The following is an 18369-nucleotide window of genomic DNA, read 5'->3' as shown; positions in this document are numbered from 1 at the left end:
TAGATAGGAAACTTGAAATCCAGAAAGTAAGATGGCTCAAGGTACCTTAAGGGGCTGGGTGTTGTTAGATCTCCGTATTAATCTAAGAGCCCTGGGAAATGTTGAATGTGCTATCATGGTGCCCCGAAGAGAAAACTCCAGCCAATTGGTCCTCTTATTACGAGCCTGTGACTCAAAGGACTGTAGGGATGAGTGAAGTCCTTAGTGAATGTGTTGTCGACGTGGACGTATCAAGGACCACCACTGCCCCAGTCCTGTGGGAGTGGCAAAGCCTCGCCCTTGGTCTGAGGGCAGGCAGAGCCTTCCTCTGCTGTCTCTGGTCTGACTGGAAGGTGACGTTCAGTGCAGTTTTCTGCACCCGCACCGGACGACCTTAAGTCTGCTCTCCTGTGGAGGTCCGCTAACCCTGGCTCCTTGTTTAGCGGTATACAGTAAGTCCATCTCCCTTGTTCAACCATGTGTCATAAACACACTGAGATGGGGGGGCACTGTGGCCCTCTAGCACCGAGTGCAGACCACCTAGTCCCTGGTTTTCTGTGTCCATGTCTTTGTCATTTCTATTTCTCCCTCCCTGCCCCAGTGAGGGCTCCAAAGCCTAAGCTGGTTCTCTGGATTGGTGTTATCCTTTCCACGTATCAGGGTGTAACTGCCTGCCTGTCTATAGCATATGGGCTTGATGGGAGCTGGCAATCCGGTGGCAGCTGTCTCATTGAGAGATCTAGCCGCACGCTCTTCCAGCCCATTCCGGTGACTCTGGGTGACTAGGGTATTAGGGGAGGCATTAGGGACGCCAGGGGCTTCATGACAAGCAGTAATCTTGTAGGGAACCACGTAAGAAAAAGACACCTGGTCCTGGCTTGGCAGGAACTCCAGCAACTTGCTCAGAAGGTGCAATGTGTGGGCATGCTTAGTTGACCTGGGGACAGCATGTGGGCATGTTTAGTTGACCCGGGGGACAGCGTGTGGGCATGTTTAGTTGACTCAGGGCATGTTGGGTGGCATCTTTCAGGCTGGTTTAACCTGCTTTACTCTGACCAGGTGTTATGAACACAGTATGTCAGAAATAGGATACACTTGCGTCTTTCCACAATGTCAGAATGTATTTACTATGTAAAGGAAAACTCACAAGCTACTTTGGTTTGCTACTATTTACAAGTAATTTCAACTTCCTTTGATGGCCTGGCTGTAGGCAAGCAAGGTTTATCTTATTACTTTAGTCTTAGGTAACAACTCTGAGTTGCAGGTTACATTTCACTGTGTGTGTTAGAGGCAGATAAGTAGGTTACCAAATGGCTACAAAATATTTAAAGAGGCTTGCTATGAAGACCTCGGTGGCCTTGAACTCACAGAGATCCACTTGCCTCTGCTTTCCTGAATGCTGTGGTTAAAGGTGAGTGCTATCACATGTGTTTGCTTATTTTTTTAATATTCATTTATTTTATTATGTATACAATATTCTGTCTGTATGTATGCCTGTAGTCCAGAAGAGGGCACCAGACTTCATTACAGATGGTTGTGAGCCACCATGTGGTTGCTGGGAATTGAACTCAGGACCTTTGGAAAAGCGGGCAATGCTCTTAACTGCTGAGCCATCTCTCCAGCCCTTGCTTATTTCTTTTAATGATTTATTTTCTGTTTCATGTGCAGTGGTGTTTTGCCTGTATGTATGTCTGAGGTTCACTTTTTTTTTTTTTTTTTTTTCCGAGACAGGGTTTCTCTGTAGCTCTGGAGCCTGTCCTGGAACTCCCTTTGTAGACCAGGCTGGCCTCGAACTCACAGAGATCCACCTGCCTCTGCCTCCCAAGTGCTGGGATTAAAGGCGTGCGCCACCACCGCCCAGCTCTGTATGTACGTCTGTATAAAAGTGTCAGATCCTCTGGAACTTGTGATACAGATGGTTGTGAGCTGCCATGTGGGTGCTGGGAATGGAACTCAGGTCCTCTGGAAGAGTAGCCAGTACTCTTAACCATTGAAGCATCTCTCTAGCCCCCGTGTTTGCTTATTTTTGACACAGGCTCTTAGACAGCCTAGTATGACTTTGAACTTGCTGTGTAGTTGAACTCCTGATCATTTTGCCTCCACTTCAAGCGCAGGGATCACAGGATTTCATCACAAGACTCCTTTTATACAAACCTGGGGATTTGACAAACGCGTTCTACCTATGGAGTAGCATCTCTAGCCCTCTCTTTGTGTTTTTAATTTTGTGTGTGTGCATGTGCAGCATGTGTGCAGATGCATAACTGTGGGCATGAGTTTGGAAGTCAGAGAGCCCTGGGTCGGCCATCTTCAGTGATACCATCAACTTCACTTGAGAGCAGGGCTCCTATTGGCTTGGAAATCACCAATTAGGCTAGAGGCTAGCCACTGAGCCCCCAGGGATCTGCCTGTCCCCACTGCCCTAGCACAGGGATTGAAAGAGCACACTTTTGCCAGGGCGGTGGTGGCGCATGCCTTTAATCCCAGCACCTGGGAGGCAGAGGCAGGGGGATCTGTGTGAGTTCGAGGCCAGCCTGGTCTACAGAGTGAATTCCAGGACAGCCAGGGCTGTTACACAGAGAAACCCTGTCTTGAAACAAAAAGGAAGGAAGGAAAGAAAAAAGAAACACCGCAAAGCAACTTGGGGAGGAAAGGGTTTGTTTGCCTTACACTTTCACATCACTGTCCATAATCAAAGGAAGTCAGGACAAGAATTCAAGCAGGACAGGAACTTGGAGGCAGGAACTGATTCAGAGGCCAGGGATGACTGATTACTGGTTTGTTGACCCATGGCCTACACAGCCTGGTTTTTGTCGTCGTCGTTGTTGTTGTTGTGAGACAGGGTTTCTCTGTGTAACTGAAATCCCAGAGATACACCTGCCTCTGTGAGAGCCAAAGTTACATATAAAATTTTAATTACTATGCCTAAGAGATCCATGAAGCAAAAATGCCTCTGATCTTCAGTCCCTTGCCCAAGGACAGACAGTTCCTGAGATACTGGAGGCTACTGTTTATGGAGATAACAAGCCACGTGTTTTCACTCCCTAAACAAGTTTGTTTGACCATCTACACTGGATGTGCTAGATCACACACAGGCGGGAGTTTCACAGGCAGGCCACACATCAGGCTGTATGCTTGTCCCTGATTGGATGTAGGCTGGAAGTACATCAGGCTAAATGCTTGCCCCTGATTGGACGTAGGCTGGAGGAACTTCAGGCTGTATGCTTGCCCCTCATTGAACCTGATGGGAAAAGCAATGAATTATGGGTTTTCTTTCTTAAGTCTCTGCAAACCATTATTGTAGGCCACTTCCCAGGAACTTGGGTATGGACCTGGCCAGAGCCCATTCACCAGGCCAGAATTAATTAAAGCTTGCTTCAAATTTGACTTTAAACTCCATTGGCGGGATTAACACCTCTACCTCCCAAGTGCTGAGATTAAAGACATGTGCCACCACCATCTGGCTCAGCCTGCTTTCTTACAGAATACAGGACCACCAGCCCTGGATGGCACCATCCATAATGGCTTGGGCCTTCCACATTGCCCGTCAATTTGGAAAATGCCTTACAGCTGGTTCTTATGGAGGCATTTCTCAGTTGAGGCTCCCTCCTCTCTGATGACTCTAGCTTGTGTCACAAAGGTTAAATAAGTAGGTATGGGCTGGAGAGATGGCTCAGAGGTTAAGTGCATTGCCTGCTCTTCCAAAGGTCCTGAGTTCAATTCCCAGCAACGGCATGGTGGCTCACAACCATCTGTAATGAGAGCTGGTGCCCTCTTCTGGCCTGCAGGCATACATGCAGACAGAATACTGAGAATACTGTATACATAATAAATAAATAAATCTTCAAAAAAAAAAGTAGATTCAGCTAACTCTCCATAGCTGGATCAGTCCAGTGCACTCTGAGAAACTGCACCCTGGTGCTAGGGGCCGCTTCTGTCACGCCCACTTCCATTCAGCCAATAACCATGACAGAAGGCGTTCTTGTTTGACCATACCCTCTTTTTTAAAAAGCCAACTGTCCTCGATCCCAATCCCAGGTCACACAGGGCCACCACAGACCATGAGGTGAGGGGCAGACACAGGCAGCAGCTGGATCCAACGGGGAATAGGGACATCTGGCCCAAGACACTGCCCTGTGACAATCCACAAATTGGCCTTGCAAGGCGACCACTCCTGTGTCTCAGGTGTGAGCTTTCACAGTTTGGGATACAATGGTCATTTATTGAGGCAAATTAGCTCAGCCCAGCTGGTATGGAAGAGAGGAATCCTGGAGTCTAAAATTAGGGACGGACATGTGGCGGGTTGAAGGCGGTGTCCTGGTGTGAGGGTGGGGCTGGAAAGGCCTCCAGGGATCCACTGCACCTGGGCAGTCTAGGAGGCCAGGTACCCAGCGTCCACCAGGATGCCAGAGCCACTGGTCGAGGCGCTGTTGTCGCTGAGCAGGAAGAGGATGCTGTTGACCACGTCCTCCACCTCTGCAGGAGAACAGAGCAGTCAAGGCTTCTGCTTGCTCACCTGCCTGCTGGGAGCCAACGCTAATTCCCTCACCCACGCCCTCAGCTGACCTGCGAACCTCCTCAGCGGGTGGCGCTCCTTGAGCTTCTTGGAAAAGTCAGGGTCTGCAGAGACTTTCTTGCCCATATCAGTCAGCACCACGGTGGGGTTTACGGAGTTTACCCGGATCTGGGGCCAGAAGCCACAGTTGGTGGCACAGCCAATGAGCTAGCCCTCCCCACGCTCTCAGGACTTGCCCCAGCACAAGCCTGATGAGATTGCTTCACTCTGCGCAGCTGAGCACTGACCCTGCTGCTCAGAGCGGTGTGCAGTCTGCGAGCCCCACCCCATCCTCACCCCCAACCCCCAGCCCTGCCCCAGATGCCCGTCATCTGACTACACCCAGGCTCCTGTGCCTACCTTGTGTGGCCCCAGCTCCATGGCCATGGCTTTGGTCAGCATGGTTATTGCTCCCTTGGTGGAACCTGTCAATGTGTGGGCGCTGAGGACCCCTTAATTATTCAGCCCTCCTCCTGGGAGACCCACCCAGAATCTCCTCCTACCACAACGAATAGTACACTCACTGTAGGTGGCCAGGCCAGGGAAGGTGACATAGGCCACCATGCTGGAGACATTGACGATGGACCCTGGCACTCCACGGCTAATCATGCCCTTGGCTACAATCTGGAAGCCGAGAGATAGGGGTAGCTCACTGTGCCCTATGCCACCCCACCCTCCCCAGGTGCTTATCTCCGGGCCACAGAACTCCTACCATCTCACCTGGGATACCTGCAACACGGAGCGCACGTTCACCTTGAAGGACCTGGCAGGAGAGGAACAATGGCTTCCCGCACCACCCGACTTCTGCAACCCTCCCCAGCCTGCCCACGCCCCCCAAGTGCCCACCTGTCAAAGACCTCCTTGGTAGACTCAATGAAAGGCTGTACCAGAGCCACAGCTGCATTGTTCACCAGCAGGTCCACGGGGCCAATACCACCCAGCGCCTTCTCCGTGGCCTCCCAGTCACCCAGGTCCACACACACGGGCTCTATGCCCGGACACTGTGGGAGACACAGTTTGGTGACCTGAGGCATTGTCCCAGTCAGCTTCTGATGTATCCCTGAGGGTGGGGAGCGGGCCCAGGCCAGGCAGGGCTGTATGCTCACCTCTTTGGCGAGGCTGACCAGGTCTGCATTGGTGCGTGTCACGGCCACCACTTTGGCTCCCGAGGCGTGCAGGGCCTTCACGGTGTCACGCCCAATCCCTGTAAGGATGGAGAGTGGTGGCTTTAAAGCCCTGTAGGCCTGGTCACACCCGGGGTCTGTTGCCCCCATGTCCCTGCAGCCAGCTGCGAGAGGGTGCTGGCCAAAAGGTTATAAGCCAGGATTGGACAGGACTATCCCTGAGCAGAGGTCAGACTGACTAGTACCATGCTGAAGGGGGCACCAGGGCAGTACCCTCCTGATGACGTCCCAGAGAAGGGTATTTCTGGTGCCCATCTGCCCAGCCTGGATCTAGGGGGCTGCCTTGGAGCCGAGTGGCATTCTATTCTATCCCCGTGGGCAGTGGGTCTCCAGCCAGGCGACAGAAGCCGTCCTGGGTGAAGTGAGAGTCAGGGGCGGTAGGACTGGGCTGTGACAAGGTCACCTTCAGCCCCTTTCCTCTCCCACTTCCACTCACCTTTCCCTGCCCCTGTCACCAGGGCCCTCAGGCCTTTGAAATTCAGCTTCATGCTGCTGACACCCGGGGTGTCCTCCTGCAAGGGGAGGGGCTGAAGTTGTTAAGATTGAACTGGAAGGTGGGACAGGATCGGGGTTAGGGGCAGATGACCTGTTCCCTGTGGGGCTTGAGGAAGCAACGAAAAAGAGTTGCAGAAGGCCTGATAACATCGTGGGAAAAAGTCCACACAGACACCATGCATGCACACACACACCACACACGCACGCACACACACGCACACACACACACCATGCATGCACGCGCGCACACACACGCCACACATGCACACACACATGCGCACACACCACACCCGCACACACACCACACCCGCACACACATGCACACCCACACATGCACACCCACACGCACACACATCACACATGCATGCTCACACACACGCACACACACCACACACACCACACATGCACACACATGCACGCACACACACATGCACACATATCACACATGCATGCTCACACACACACACACACACACCACATGCTCGTACGTGCCTGTGAGAGGACCTGACACAGCAGTGTAGTGGGAGAGAAGGTGGCAGCCTGGGGACAGAATTTGTGTTTAATTAATTAATTTGTGTTTTCAGCATTCCAGCACTTAATCTTGAACCCAGGGCTCTGGAGCACAAATGGTCAAGACGCCTGCTGAGCCACACTCAGCCTAGGGAAGTGAAAATTCTGTGTTTGGGATTCGCCTGGTCTGGACAGAAGCATCAACTTGTAATGTTTCGTCTTATTAGAAATGAGGGTAGTGGCCTGATCTAGTTGCAGCAAGTGACTTAGATGCCTGCTTGGAGCAAGACCCTGGGCACTGAACCCAAAAGCCCAGCAGCCCAAGGACCCCACTGTGCCTGTAGTCTGTCCTGTTAGGACAGTGGGGTCCTTCTTACCTCTCCTTCCCCTACCAGCCTGGGACTCTGCCCTTGGTGACCACACAGAGGCACCTTCTGTCCCCTGAGGGGTGACTCTTGAGAATCTAAGCATGGATTCTGAGGTTTCCTGCCCCAGTAGTGACCCCTGAGTCCCTCTGTGGGTCTCTACTTCTCAGAGTAGACAGGTGGCTCTTTCGGGGTAGTTTGAAGAAACAATCAGAGGGTTTACTGTTCACCTCAATTCCACCGGAGGCTCTCCTATCTTGTGTACCAGGGATCAAGGAACAAGTAGGTCAGTCGAGGAAGTCATGGTCACACGGCATCTGCACCAGGCAGGGGGCTCACGCGCACAGACCATCCCAGGGACAGCCCCAGGGAGCAGGTGAGCTCAGACTCCTGCCTGCTGCCTCTCCCTTCCTCAGCCAGGTTCAGCCCCGAAACCGTGTGACTCTAAAGACGTCACCTGTATTTCAGGTGCTCTACAAGCCCTGAGACCTGGGGGGTCCCTGGCATGATTTGGGTGTGACTCCCTCAGAGAAGGCTGAGGAAGCCTCACTAGCGCAGGGATAGCAATAGTACCCTCCCACCAAGTATCCCTCCACACTGGTGTTCTGTGCTCGTCCTGGGGCTCCAGGGGACAACAGTCACTGTGGGAGACTGGGAGCCAGCGCCATGCCAGAGTCTGTTCCAGGGCACACACAGGTTGACACCAGATTTGCTGCTGCTTGGTAGAGTTTCCTCACCGCCTCCAGGGACAGATCATACCTGCTCACTGACTGTGTCCTTGATCCGAGCTGGAGCAAGTCACCTGAGTCCTACAGCCAACCTTCAGTGGTGTTGAATGCAGGGGTCTGGCCTGATCTACCTTCCACCTTCTATGATGAAAGCAGCTGATTGTGACCAACCTTCCACGTGGTTACTCCTGGATCCCCTGGGAAAAGGGTGGCCTTTCAGGGTTTGTCGCTAATCTCTACTGCCGGCCAGCTGGGCATCGGACAGTGGTTTATCAAGAAGGACCCAGTAGGTGTGAGTCCCTGCCTCTGAGCCTATCTCCACAGCCCCGAGCTGCAGAGAGAATGGCTGATGCCCACAGAAAGGGGGCGTCCTCTCCTGGGTTTTGCGGCTGTAGTCCTTCGCTAGCCTAGCCCTTTGGGGGGCATTTCTTCAGGGTGAAACTATCTCCACTCTCCATAGCTCTCGTTTTACCTTCTGCCACCTGTGTGGTCTGAAGATTTCCAGAGTCACATGCTGAGCCCTAACTCCTGCGTTATGTGAGCAAGTGTTTGTCAGACGTTTTTGTCTTTCTCCTTTAGACATCTTCATATTGATTTTGAGAGTTTCAATGCCAGACCCCCAAAGGCTCCTAGACCTGCATTCACCTTGGATTCCAGGAGCAACAGGACAGAAAGACCTGCAGTTTTCTGGGAGGCAAGGCTAGACGACCTTGGAGAACCAGACTCACCCAGGCCAGACTGCTTGTTAGACTCCTGGCTACACCTTTCTCTCTGTGTTCAACCCAACGGCTCGCCTCAGTACCCAGACAGTGGGCTCGGAGCTCACTAAACCCTTTCTTTCCCCTGTGTGGCCACATTGATTAAATCCCCTTCTCTTCGTGATTTCTCTTCTCTGTAGTGCACTGGGGACACACAAGCCAAGCCTGTTGGGATTTCCAGGGCCAGGCATTTGCCTGGAAACTCCAGTAGCAAACCTTTACGACCCAGGGCAGGAGAAAGCATGCCTTTGAAGGCCACCCCAGCCAAATCTCCAGGCAGAGACTAGCACCTGCCCTCCTAGGCCTGAGAGAAAGATCTCCACCAGCCCCTTCCCAACAGAGCATGTTGGACCTTGCTTTTATTGTTTCTTTGGGGTCTTCTGGGATAATCTACAATTAGACTATTTGGTTTTTGCAGGTAAATGAGTTTTATTTTTGTGTAAGGGTAAGTTTACTCTGTACATCATATTCATGCAGTGCCTACAGAGGCCAGAAGAGGGCATCGGATCCCCTGGAACTGGAGTTGCAGATGGTTGTGAATCACCATGTGGGTGCTGGGGATTGAACTCAGATCTCAGTGCTCTTAACCTCTGAGTCCTCTCTCCCGCCCCTGGCAGGGAATCTTAAAATTTTGTAGGGATGCCGGGCGATGGTGGCCCACACCTTTAATCCCAGCACTCGGGAGGCAGAGGCAGGCGGATCTCTGTGAGTTCGAGACCAGCCTGGTCTACAGAGCTAGTTCCAGGACAGGCTCCAAAGCTATAGAGAAACCCTGTCTCGAAAAAACAAAAACCAAAACCAAAACCAAAAAAATTTGTAGGGATCATGGCTTTTTTTTTTTTTTTTTTTTTTTTTTTTTTTTTGCTGTATGGGCTTTTCACACTATTTTAAGCCTAGGTCATTTGTTTTTAGATAGGAAACTTGAAATCCAGAAAGTAAGATGGCTCAAGGTACCTTAAGGGGCTGGGTGTTGTTAGATCTCCGTATTAATCTAAGAGCCCTGGGAAATGTTGAATGTGCTATCATGGTGCCCCGAAGAGAAAACTCCAGCCAATTGGTCCTCTTATTACGAGCCTGTGACTCAAAGGACTGTAGGGATGAGTGAAGTCCTTAGTGAATGTGTTGTCGACGTGGACGTATCAAGGACCACCACTGCCCCAGTCCTGTGGGAGTGGCAAAGCCTCGCCCTTGGTCTGAGGGCAGGCAGAGCCTTCCTCTGCTGTCTCTGGTCTGACTGGAAGGTGACGTTCAGTGCAGTTTTCTGCACCCGCACCGGACGACCTTAAGTCTGCTCTCCTGTGGAGGTCCGCTAACCCTGGCTCCTTGTTTAGCGGTATACAGTAAGTCCATCTCCCTTGTTCAACCATGTGTCATAAACACACTGAGATGGGGGGGCACTGTGGCCCTCTAGCACCGAGTGCAGACCACCTAGTCCCTGGTTTTCTGTGTCCATGTCTTTGTCATTTCTATTTCTCCCTCCCTGCCCCAGTGAGGGCTCCAAAGCCTAAGCTGGTTCTCTGGATTGGTGTTATCCTTTCCACGTATCAGGGTGTAACTGCCTGCCTGTCTATAGCATATGGGCTTGATGGGAGCTGGCAATCCGGTGGCAGCTGTCTCATTGAGAGATCTAGCCGCACGCTCTTCCAGCCCATTCCGGTGACTCTGGGTGACTAGGGTATTAGGGGAGGCATTAGGGACGCCAGGGGCTTCATGACAAGCAGTAATCTTGTAGGGAACCACGTAAGAAAAAGACACCTGGTCCTGGCTTGGCAGGAACTCCAGCAACTTGCTCAGAAGGTGCAATGTGTGGGCATGCTTAGTTGACCTGGGGACAGCATGTGGGCATGTTTAGTTGACCCGGGGGACAGCGTGTGGGCATGTTTAGTTGACTCAGGGCATGTTGGGTGGCATCTTTCAGGCTGGTTTAACCTGCTTTACTCTGACCAGGTGTTATGAACACAGTATGTCAGAAATAGGATACACTTGCGTCTTTCCACAATGTCAGAATGTATTTACTATGTAAAGGAAAACTCACAAGCTACTTTGGTTTGCTACTATTTACAAGTAATTTCAACTTCCTTTGATGGCCTGGCTGTAGGCAAGCAAGGTTTATCTTATTACTTTAGTCTTAGGTAACAACTCTGAGTTGCAGGTTACATTTCACTGTGTGTGTTAGAGGCAGATAAGTAGGTTACCAAATGGCTACAAAATATTTAAAGAGGCTTGCTATGAAGACCTCGGTGGCCTTGAACTCACAGAGATCCACTTGCCTCTGCTTTCCTGAATGCTGTGGTTAAAGGTGAGTGCTATCACATGTGTTTGCTTATTTTTTTAATATTCATTTATTTTATTATGTATACAATATTCTGTCTGTATGTATGCCTGTAGTCCAGAAGAGGGCACCAGACTTCATTACAGATGGTTGTGAGCCACCATGTGGTTGCTGGGAATTGAACTCAGGACCTTTGGAAAAGCGGGCAATGCTCTTAACTGCTGAGCCATCTCTCCAGCCCTTGCTTATTTCTTTTAATGATTTATTTTCTGTTTCATGTGCAGTGGTGTTTTGCCTGTATGTATGTCTGAGGTTCACTTTTTTTTTTTTTTTTTTTTCCGAGACAGGGTTTCTCTGTAGCTCTGGAGCCTGTCCTGGAACTCCCTTTGTAGACCAGGCTGGCCTCGAACTCACAGAGATCCACCTGCCTCTGCCTCCCAAGTGCTGGGATTAAAGGCGTGCGCCACCACCGCCCAGCTCTGTATGTACGTCTGTATAAAAGTGTCAGATCCTCTGGAACTTGTGATACAGATGGTTGTGAGCTGCCATGTGGGTGCTGGGAATGGAACTCAGGTCCTCTGGAAGAGTAGCCAGTACTCTTAACCATTGAAGCATCTCTCTAGCCCCCGTGTTTGCTTATTTTTGACACAGGCTCTTAGACAGCCTAGTATGACTTTGAACTTGCTGTGTAGTTGAACTCCTGATCATTTTGCCTCCACTTCAAGCGCAGGGATCACAGGATTTCATCACAAGACTCCTTTTATACAAACCTGGGGATTTGACAAACGCGTTCTACCTATGGAGTAGCATCTCTAGCCCTCTCTTTGTGTTTTTAATTTTGTGTGTGTGCATGTGCAGCATGTGTGCAGATGCATAACTGTGGGCATGAGTTTGGAAGTCAGAGAGCCCTGGGTCGGCCATCTTCAGTGATACCATCAACTTCACTTGAGAGCAGGGCTCCTATTGGCTTGGAAATCACCAATTAGGCTAGAGGCTAGCCACTGAGCCCCCAGGGATCTGCCTGTCCCCACTGCCCTAGCACAGGGATTGAAAGAGCACACTTTTGCCAGGGCGGTGGTGGCGCATGCCTTTAATCCCAGCACCTGGGAGGCAGAGGCAGGGGGATCTGTGTGAGTTCGAGGCCAGCCTGGTCTACAGAGTGAATTCCAGGACAGCCAGGGCTGTTACACAGAGAAACCCTGTCTTGAAACAAAAAGGAAGGAAGGAAAGAAAAAAGAAACACCGCAAAGCAACTTGGGGAGGAAAGGGTTTGTTTGCCTTACACTTTCACATCACTGTCCATAATCAAAGGAAGTCAGGACAAGAATTCAAGCAGGACAGGAACTTGGAGGCAGGAACTGATTCAGAGGCCAGGGATGACTGATTACTGGTTTGTTGACCCATGGCCTACACAGCCTGGTTTTTGTCGTCGTCGTTGTTGTTGTTTTGAGACAGGGTTTCTCTGTGTAACTGAAATCCCAGAGATACACCTGCCTCTGTGAGAGCCAAAGTTACATATAAAATTTTAATTACTATGCCTAAGAGATCCATGAAGCAAAAATGCCTCTGATCTTCAGTCCCTTGCCCAAGGACAGACAGTTCCTGAGATACTGGAGGCTACTGTTTATGGAGATAACAAGCCACGTGTTTTCACTCCCTAAACAAGTTTGTTTGACCATCTACACTGGATGTGCTAGATCACACACAGGCGGGAGTTTCACAGGCAGGCCACACATCAGGCTGTATGCTTGTCCCTGATTGGATGTAGGCTGGAAGTACATCAGGCTAAATGCTTGCCCCTGATTGGACGTAGGCTGGAGGAACTTCAGGCTGTATGCTTGCCCCTCATTGAACCTGATGGGAAAAGCAATGAATTATGGGTTTTCTTTCTTAAGTCTCTGCAAACCATTATTGTAGGCCACTTCCCAGGAACTTGGGTATGGACCTGGCCAGAGCCCATTCACCAGGCCAGAATTAATTAAAGCTTGCTTCAAATTTGACTTTAAACTCCATTGGCGGGATTAACACCTCTACCTCCCAAGTGCTGAGATTAAAGACATGTGCCACCACCATCTGGCTCAGCCTGCTTTCTTACAGAATACAGGACCACCAGCCCTGGATGGCACCATCCATAATGGCTTGGGCCTTCCACATTGCCCGTCAATTTGGAAAATGCCTTACAGCTGGTTCTTATGGAGGCATTTCTCAGTTGAGGCTCCCTCCTCTCTGATGACTCTAGCTTGTGTCACAAAGGTTAAATAAGTAGGTATGGGCTGGAGAGATGGCTCAGAGGTTAAGTGCATTGCCTGCTCTTCCAAAGGTCCTGAGTTCAATTCCCAGCAACGGCATGGTGGCTCACAACCATCTGTAATGAGAGCTGGTGCCCTCTTCTGGCCTGCAGGCATACATGCAGACAGAATACTGAGAATACTGTATACATAATAAATAAATAAATCTTCAAAAAAAAAAGTAGATTCAGCTAACTCTCCATAGCTGGATCAGTCCAGTGCACTCTGAGAAACTGCACCCTGGTGCTAGGGGCCGCTTCTGTCACGCCCACTTCCATTCAGCCAATAACCATGACAGAAGGCGTTCTTGTTTGACCATACCCTCTTTTTTAAAAAGCCAACTGTCCTCGATCCCAATCCCAGGTCACACAGGGCCACCACAGACCATGAGGTGAGGGGCAGACACAGGCAGCAGCTGGATCCAACGGGGAATAGGGACATCTGGCCCAAGACACTGCCCTGTGACAATCCACAAATTGGCCTTGCAAGGCGACCACTTCTGTGTCTCAGGTGTGAGCTTTCACAGTTTGGGATACAATGGTCATTTATTGAGGCAAATTAGCTCAGCCCAGCTGGTATGGAAGAGAGGAATCCTGGAGTCTAAAATTAGGGACGGACATGTGGCGGGTTGAAGGCGGTGTCCTGGTGTGAGGGTGGGGCTGGAAAGGCCTCCAGGGATCCACTGCACCTGGGCAGTCTAGGAGGCCAGGTACCCAGCGTCCACCAGGATGCCAGAGCCACTGGTCGAGGCGCTGTTGTCGCTGAGCAGGAAGAGGATGCTGTTGACCACGTCCTCCACCTCTGCAGGAGAACAGAGCAGTCAAGGCTTCTGCTTGCTCACCTGCCTGCTGGGAGCCAACGCTAATTCCCTCACCCACGCCCTCAGCTGACCTGCGAACCTCCTCAGCGGGTGGCGCTCCTTGAGCTTCTTGGAAAAGTCAGGGTCTGCAGAGACTTTCTTGCCCATATCAGTCAGCACCACGGTGGGGTTTACGGAGTTTACCCGGATCTGGGGCCAGAAGCCACAGTTGGTGGCACAGCCAATGAGCTAGCCCTCCCCACGCTCTCAGGACTTGCCCCAGCACAAGCCTGATGAGATTGCTTCACTCTGCGCAGCTGAGCACTGACCCTGCTGCTCAGAGCGGTGTGCAGTCTGCGAGCCCCACCCCATCCTCACCCCCAACCCCCAGCCCTGCCCCAGATGCCCGTCATCTGACTACACCCAGGCTCCTGTGCCTACCTTGTGTGGCCCCAGCTCCATGGCCATGGCTTTGGTCAGCATGGTTATTGCTCCCTTGGTGGAACCTGTCAATGTGTGGGCGCTGAGGACCCCTTAATTATTCAGCCCTCCTCCTGGGAGACCCACCCAGAATCTCCTCCTACCACAACGAATAGTACACTCACTGTAGGTGGCCAGGCCAGGGAAGGTGACATAGGCCACCATGCTGGAGACATTGACGATGGACCCTGGCACTCCACGGCTAATCATGCCCTTGGCTACAATCTGGAAGCCGAGAGATAGGGGTAGCTCACTGTGCCCTATGCCACCCCACCCTCCCCAGGTGCTTATCTCCGGGCCACAGAACTCCTACCATCTCACCTGGGATACCTGCAACACGGAGCGCACGTTCACCTTGAAGGACCTGGCAGGAGAGGAACAATGGCTTCCCGCACCACCCGACTTCTGCAACCCTCCCCAGCCTGCCCACGCCCCCCAAGTGCCCACCTGTCAAAGACCTCCTTGGTAGACTCAATGAAAGGCTGTACCAGAGCCACAGCTGCATTGTTCACCAGCAGGTCCACGGGGCCAATACCACCCAGCGCCTTCTCCGTGGCCTCCCAGTCACCCAGGTCCACACACACGGGCTCTATGCCCGGACACTGTGGGAGACACAGTTTGGTGACCTGAGGCATTGTCCCAGTCAGCTTCTGATGTATCCCTGAGGGTGGGGAGCGGGCCCAGGCCAGGCAGGGCTGTATGCTCACCTCTTTGGCGAGGCTGACCAGGTCTGCATTGGTGCGTGTCACGGCCACCACTTTGGCTCCCGAGGCGTGCAGGGCCTTCACGGTGTCACGCCCAATCCCTGTAAGGATGGAGAGTGGTGGCTTTAAAGCCCTGTAGGCCTGGTCACACCCGGGGTCTGTTGCCCCCATGTCCCTGCAGCCAGCTGCGAGAGGGTGCTGGCCAAAAGGTTATAAGCCAGGATTGGACAGGACTATCCCTGAGCAGAGGTCAGACTGACTAGTACCATGCTGAAGGGGGCACCAGGGCAGTACCCTCCTGATGACGTCCCAGAGAAGGGTATTTCTGGTGCCCATCTGCCCAGCCTGGATCTAGGGGGCTGCCTTGGAGCCGAGTGGCATTCTATTCTATCCCCGTGGGCAGTGGGTCTCCAGCCAGGCGACAGAAGCCGTCCTGGGTGAAGTGAGAGTCAGGGGCGGTAGGACTGGGCTGTGACAAGGTCACCTTCAGCCCCTTTCCTCTCCCACTTCCACTCACCTTTCCCTGCCCCTGTCACCAGGGCCCTCAGGCCTTTGAAATTCAGCTTCATGCTGCTGACACCCGGGGTGTCCTCCTGCAAGGGGAGGGGCTGAAGTTGTTAAGATTGAACTGGAAGGTGGGACAGGATCGGGGTTAGGGGCAGATGACCTGTTCCCTGTGGGGCTTGAGGAAGCAACGAAAAAGAGTTGCAGAAGGCCTGATAACATCGTGGGAAAAAGTCCACACAGACACCATGCATGCACACACACACCACACACGCACGCACACACACGCACACACACACACCATGCATGCACGCGCGCACACACACCACACACACCACACATGCACACACACACATGCACACACACCACACACGCGCACACACACCACACACACACCACACACACCACACATGCACGCGCACGCACACACCATGCATGCACGCGCGCACACACACGCCACACATGCACACACACATGCGCACACACCACACCCGCACACACACCACACCCGCACACACATGCACACCCACACATGCACACCCACACGCACACACATCACACATGCATGCTCACACACACGCACACACACCACACACACCACACATGCACACACATGCACACATATCACACATGCATGCTCACACACACACACACACACCACATGCTCGTACGTGCCTGTGAGAGGACCTGACACAGCAGTGTAGTGGGAGAGAAGGTGGCAGCCTGGGGACAGAATTTGTGTTTAATTAATTAATTTGTGTTTTCAGCATTCCAGCACTTAATCTTGAACCCAGGACCCTGGAGCACAAATGGTCAAGATGCCTGCTGAGCCACACTCAGCCTAGGGAAGTGAAAATTCTGCGTTTGGGATTCGCCTGGTCTGGACAGAAGCATCAACTTGTAATGTTTCGTCTTATTAGAAATGAGGGTAGTGGCCTGATCTAGTTGCAGCAAGTGACTTAGATGCCTGCTTGGAGCAAGACCCTGGGCACTGAACCCAAAAGCCCAGCAGCCCAAGGACCCCACTGTGCCTGTAGTCTGTCCTGTTAGGACAGTGGGGTCCTTCTTACCTCTCCTTCCCCTACCAGCCTGGGACTCTGCCCTTGGTGACCACACAGAGGCACCTTCTGTCCCCTGAGGGGTGACTCTTGAGAATCTAAGCATGGATTCTGAGGTTTCCTGCCCCAGTAGTGACCCCTGAGTCCCTCTGTGGGTCTCTACTTCTCAGAGTAGACAGGTGGCTCTTTCGGGGTAGTTTGAAGAAACAATCAGAGGGTTTACTGTTCACCTCAATTCCACCGGAGGCTCTCCTATCTTGTGTACCAGGGATCAAGGAACAAGTAGGTCAGTCGAGGAAGTCATGGTCACACGGCATCTGCACCAGGCAGGGGGCTCACGCGCACAGACCATCCCAGGGACAGCCCCAGGGAGCAGGTGAGCTCAGACTCCTGCCTGCTGCCTCTCCCTTCCTCAGCCAGGTTCAGCCCCGAAACCGTGTGACTCTAAAGACGTCACCTGTATTTCAGGTGCTCTACAAGCCCTGAGACCTGGGGGGTCCCTGGCATGATTTGGGTGTGACTCCCTCAGAGAAGGCTGAGGAAGCCTCACTAGCGCAGGGATAGCAATAGTACCCTCCCACCAAGTATCCCTCCACACTGGTGTTCTGTGCTCGTCCTGGGGCTCCAGGGGACAACAGTCACTGTGGGAGACTGGGAGCCAGCGCCATGCCAGAGTCTGTTCCAGGGCACACACAGGTTGACACCAGATTTGCTGCTGCTTGGTAGAGTTTCCTCACCGCCTCCAGGGACAGATCATACCTGCTCACTGACTGTGTCCTTGATCCGAGCTGGAGCAAGTCACCTGAGTCCTACAGCCAACCTTCAGTGGTGTTGAATGCAGGGGTCTGGCCTGATCTACCTTCCACCTTCTATGATGAAAGCAGCTGATTGTGACCAACCTTCCACGTGGTTACTCCTGGATCCCCTGGGAAAAGGGTGGCCTTTCAGGGTTTGTTGCTAATCTCTACTGCCGGCCAGCTGGGCATCGGACAGTGGTTTATCAAGAAGGACCCAGTAGGTGTGAGTCCCTGCCTCTGAGCCTATCTCCACAGCCCCGAGCTGCAGAGAGAATGGCTGATGCCCACAGAAAGGGGGCGTCCTCTCCTGGGTTTTGCGGCTGTAGTCCTTCGCTAGCCTAGCCCTTTGGGGGGCATTTCTTCAGGGTGAAACTATCTCCACTCTCCATAGCTCTCGCTTTACCTCCTGCCACCTGTGTGGTCTGAAGATTTCTAGAGTCACATGCTGAGCCCTAACTCCTGCGTTATGTGAGCAAGTGTTATAAAATAGTTTCCTTCAATACTAACACTCCACCCGTGCTGCTGGTGGCGGTGCACACTTTTAATCCCAACCCTCGGGAGGTAGAGGCAGGCTGGTCTACAGAGCGAGTTCCAGGACAGGCTCCGAATCTACACAGAGAAACCCTGTCTGGAAAACCCAACCAACCAACCAAATGAACAAAACATAAAAAGCATCCTGCAGGGAAACTCCTTAAGCAGGAAGGTAAACAACTCAAAATAGCTTCAAGAAGTCCCTGAAAATAACCAGATTCACTAGGTTCCTCCTGCCAGAGTAACCAAAAAAACTGGGTCACTCTCAGCCACGCCAAGGTTTTGAAGCCAGACCAACTGTTCGGTTGTCTGAAAGAGGCTTAGACCAACTGAGTCGCTTAGGCGGACAGTCTCCAGCCTGTGAA

At 52.2% G+C, this 18369-nt stretch overlaps 2 protein-coding genes across 2 annotated transcripts; both read right to left on the bottom strand.

Annotated features, from left to right (window-relative positions):
- Positions 1 to 4348: 4348 nt before the first annotated feature.
- LOC130878061 (carbonyl reductase [NADPH] 2-like) lies at positions 4349 to 7938 on the bottom strand. Its single transcript, XM_057775826.1, has 9 exons — positions 7845 to 7938; positions 6152 to 6227; positions 5638 to 5735; positions 5378 to 5532; positions 5252 to 5294; positions 5056 to 5155; positions 4892 to 4956; positions 4543 to 4660; positions 4349 to 4452 (listed from the first exon to the last, which is right to left on the bottom strand). Exons 2-9 carry the CDS (start codon positions 6201 to 6203, stop codon positions 4349 to 4351), a joined length of 735 nt encoding a protein of 244 aa, XP_057631809.1. The 5' UTR covers positions 6204 to 6227; positions 7845 to 7938.
- A 5890-nt stretch (positions 7939 to 13828) lies between these two features.
- On the bottom strand, positions 13829 to 17529 carry LOC130878062 (carbonyl reductase [NADPH] 2-like). Its single transcript, XM_057775827.1, has 9 exons — positions 17436 to 17529; positions 15632 to 15707; positions 15118 to 15215; positions 14858 to 15012; positions 14732 to 14774; positions 14536 to 14635; positions 14372 to 14436; positions 14023 to 14140; positions 13829 to 13932 (listed from the first exon to the last, which is right to left on the bottom strand). The coding sequence occupies exons 2-9, from the start codon at positions 15681 to 15683 to the stop codon at positions 13829 to 13831; spliced, it is 735 nt and encodes a 244-aa protein (XP_057631810.1). The 5' UTR covers positions 15684 to 15707; positions 17436 to 17529.
- Between the last annotated feature and the right edge of the window lie 840 nt (positions 17530 to 18369).

This window comes from Chionomys nivalis, chromosome 7, assembly GCF_950005125.1.
Source record: "Chionomys nivalis chromosome 7, mChiNiv1.1, whole genome shotgun sequence".
Lineage (NCBI taxonomy): Eukaryota > Metazoa > Chordata > Mammalia > Rodentia > Cricetidae > Chionomys > Chionomys nivalis.
Note: the sequence above shows the minus strand (reverse complement) of the source record. Positions and strands in the feature narration are given on the sequence as shown.

Bases quoted from the DNA above. Each gene is read 5' to 3' on its own strand.
- LOC130878061 (XM_057775826.1), bottom strand. From the start codon at position 6,203: ATGAAGCTGAATTTCAAAGGCCTGAGGGCCCTGGTGACAGGGGCAGGG. The intron at 5,156-5,251 runs GTGAGATGGTAG...CTCGGCTTCCAG, and splicing joins CCGTGTTGCAGGTATCCCAG to ATTGTAGCCAAGGGCATGAT. The intron at 4,453-4,542 runs GTCAGCTGAGGG...GTTCTCCTGCAG, and splicing joins CCCGCTGAGGAGGTTCGCAG to AGGTGGAGGACGTGGTCAAC.
- LOC130878062 (XM_057775827.1), bottom strand. From the start codon at position 15,683: ATGAAGCTGAATTTCAAAGGCCTGAGGGCCCTGGTGACAGGGGCAGGG. The intron at 15,216-15,631 runs GTGAGTGGAAGT...CCATCCTTACAG, and splicing joins GGTGACAGGGGCAGGGAAAG to GGATTGGGCGTGACACCGTG. The intron at 14,636-14,731 runs GTGAGATGGTAG...CTCGGCTTCCAG, and splicing joins CCGTGTTGCAGGTATCCCAG to ATTGTAGCCAAGGGCATGAT.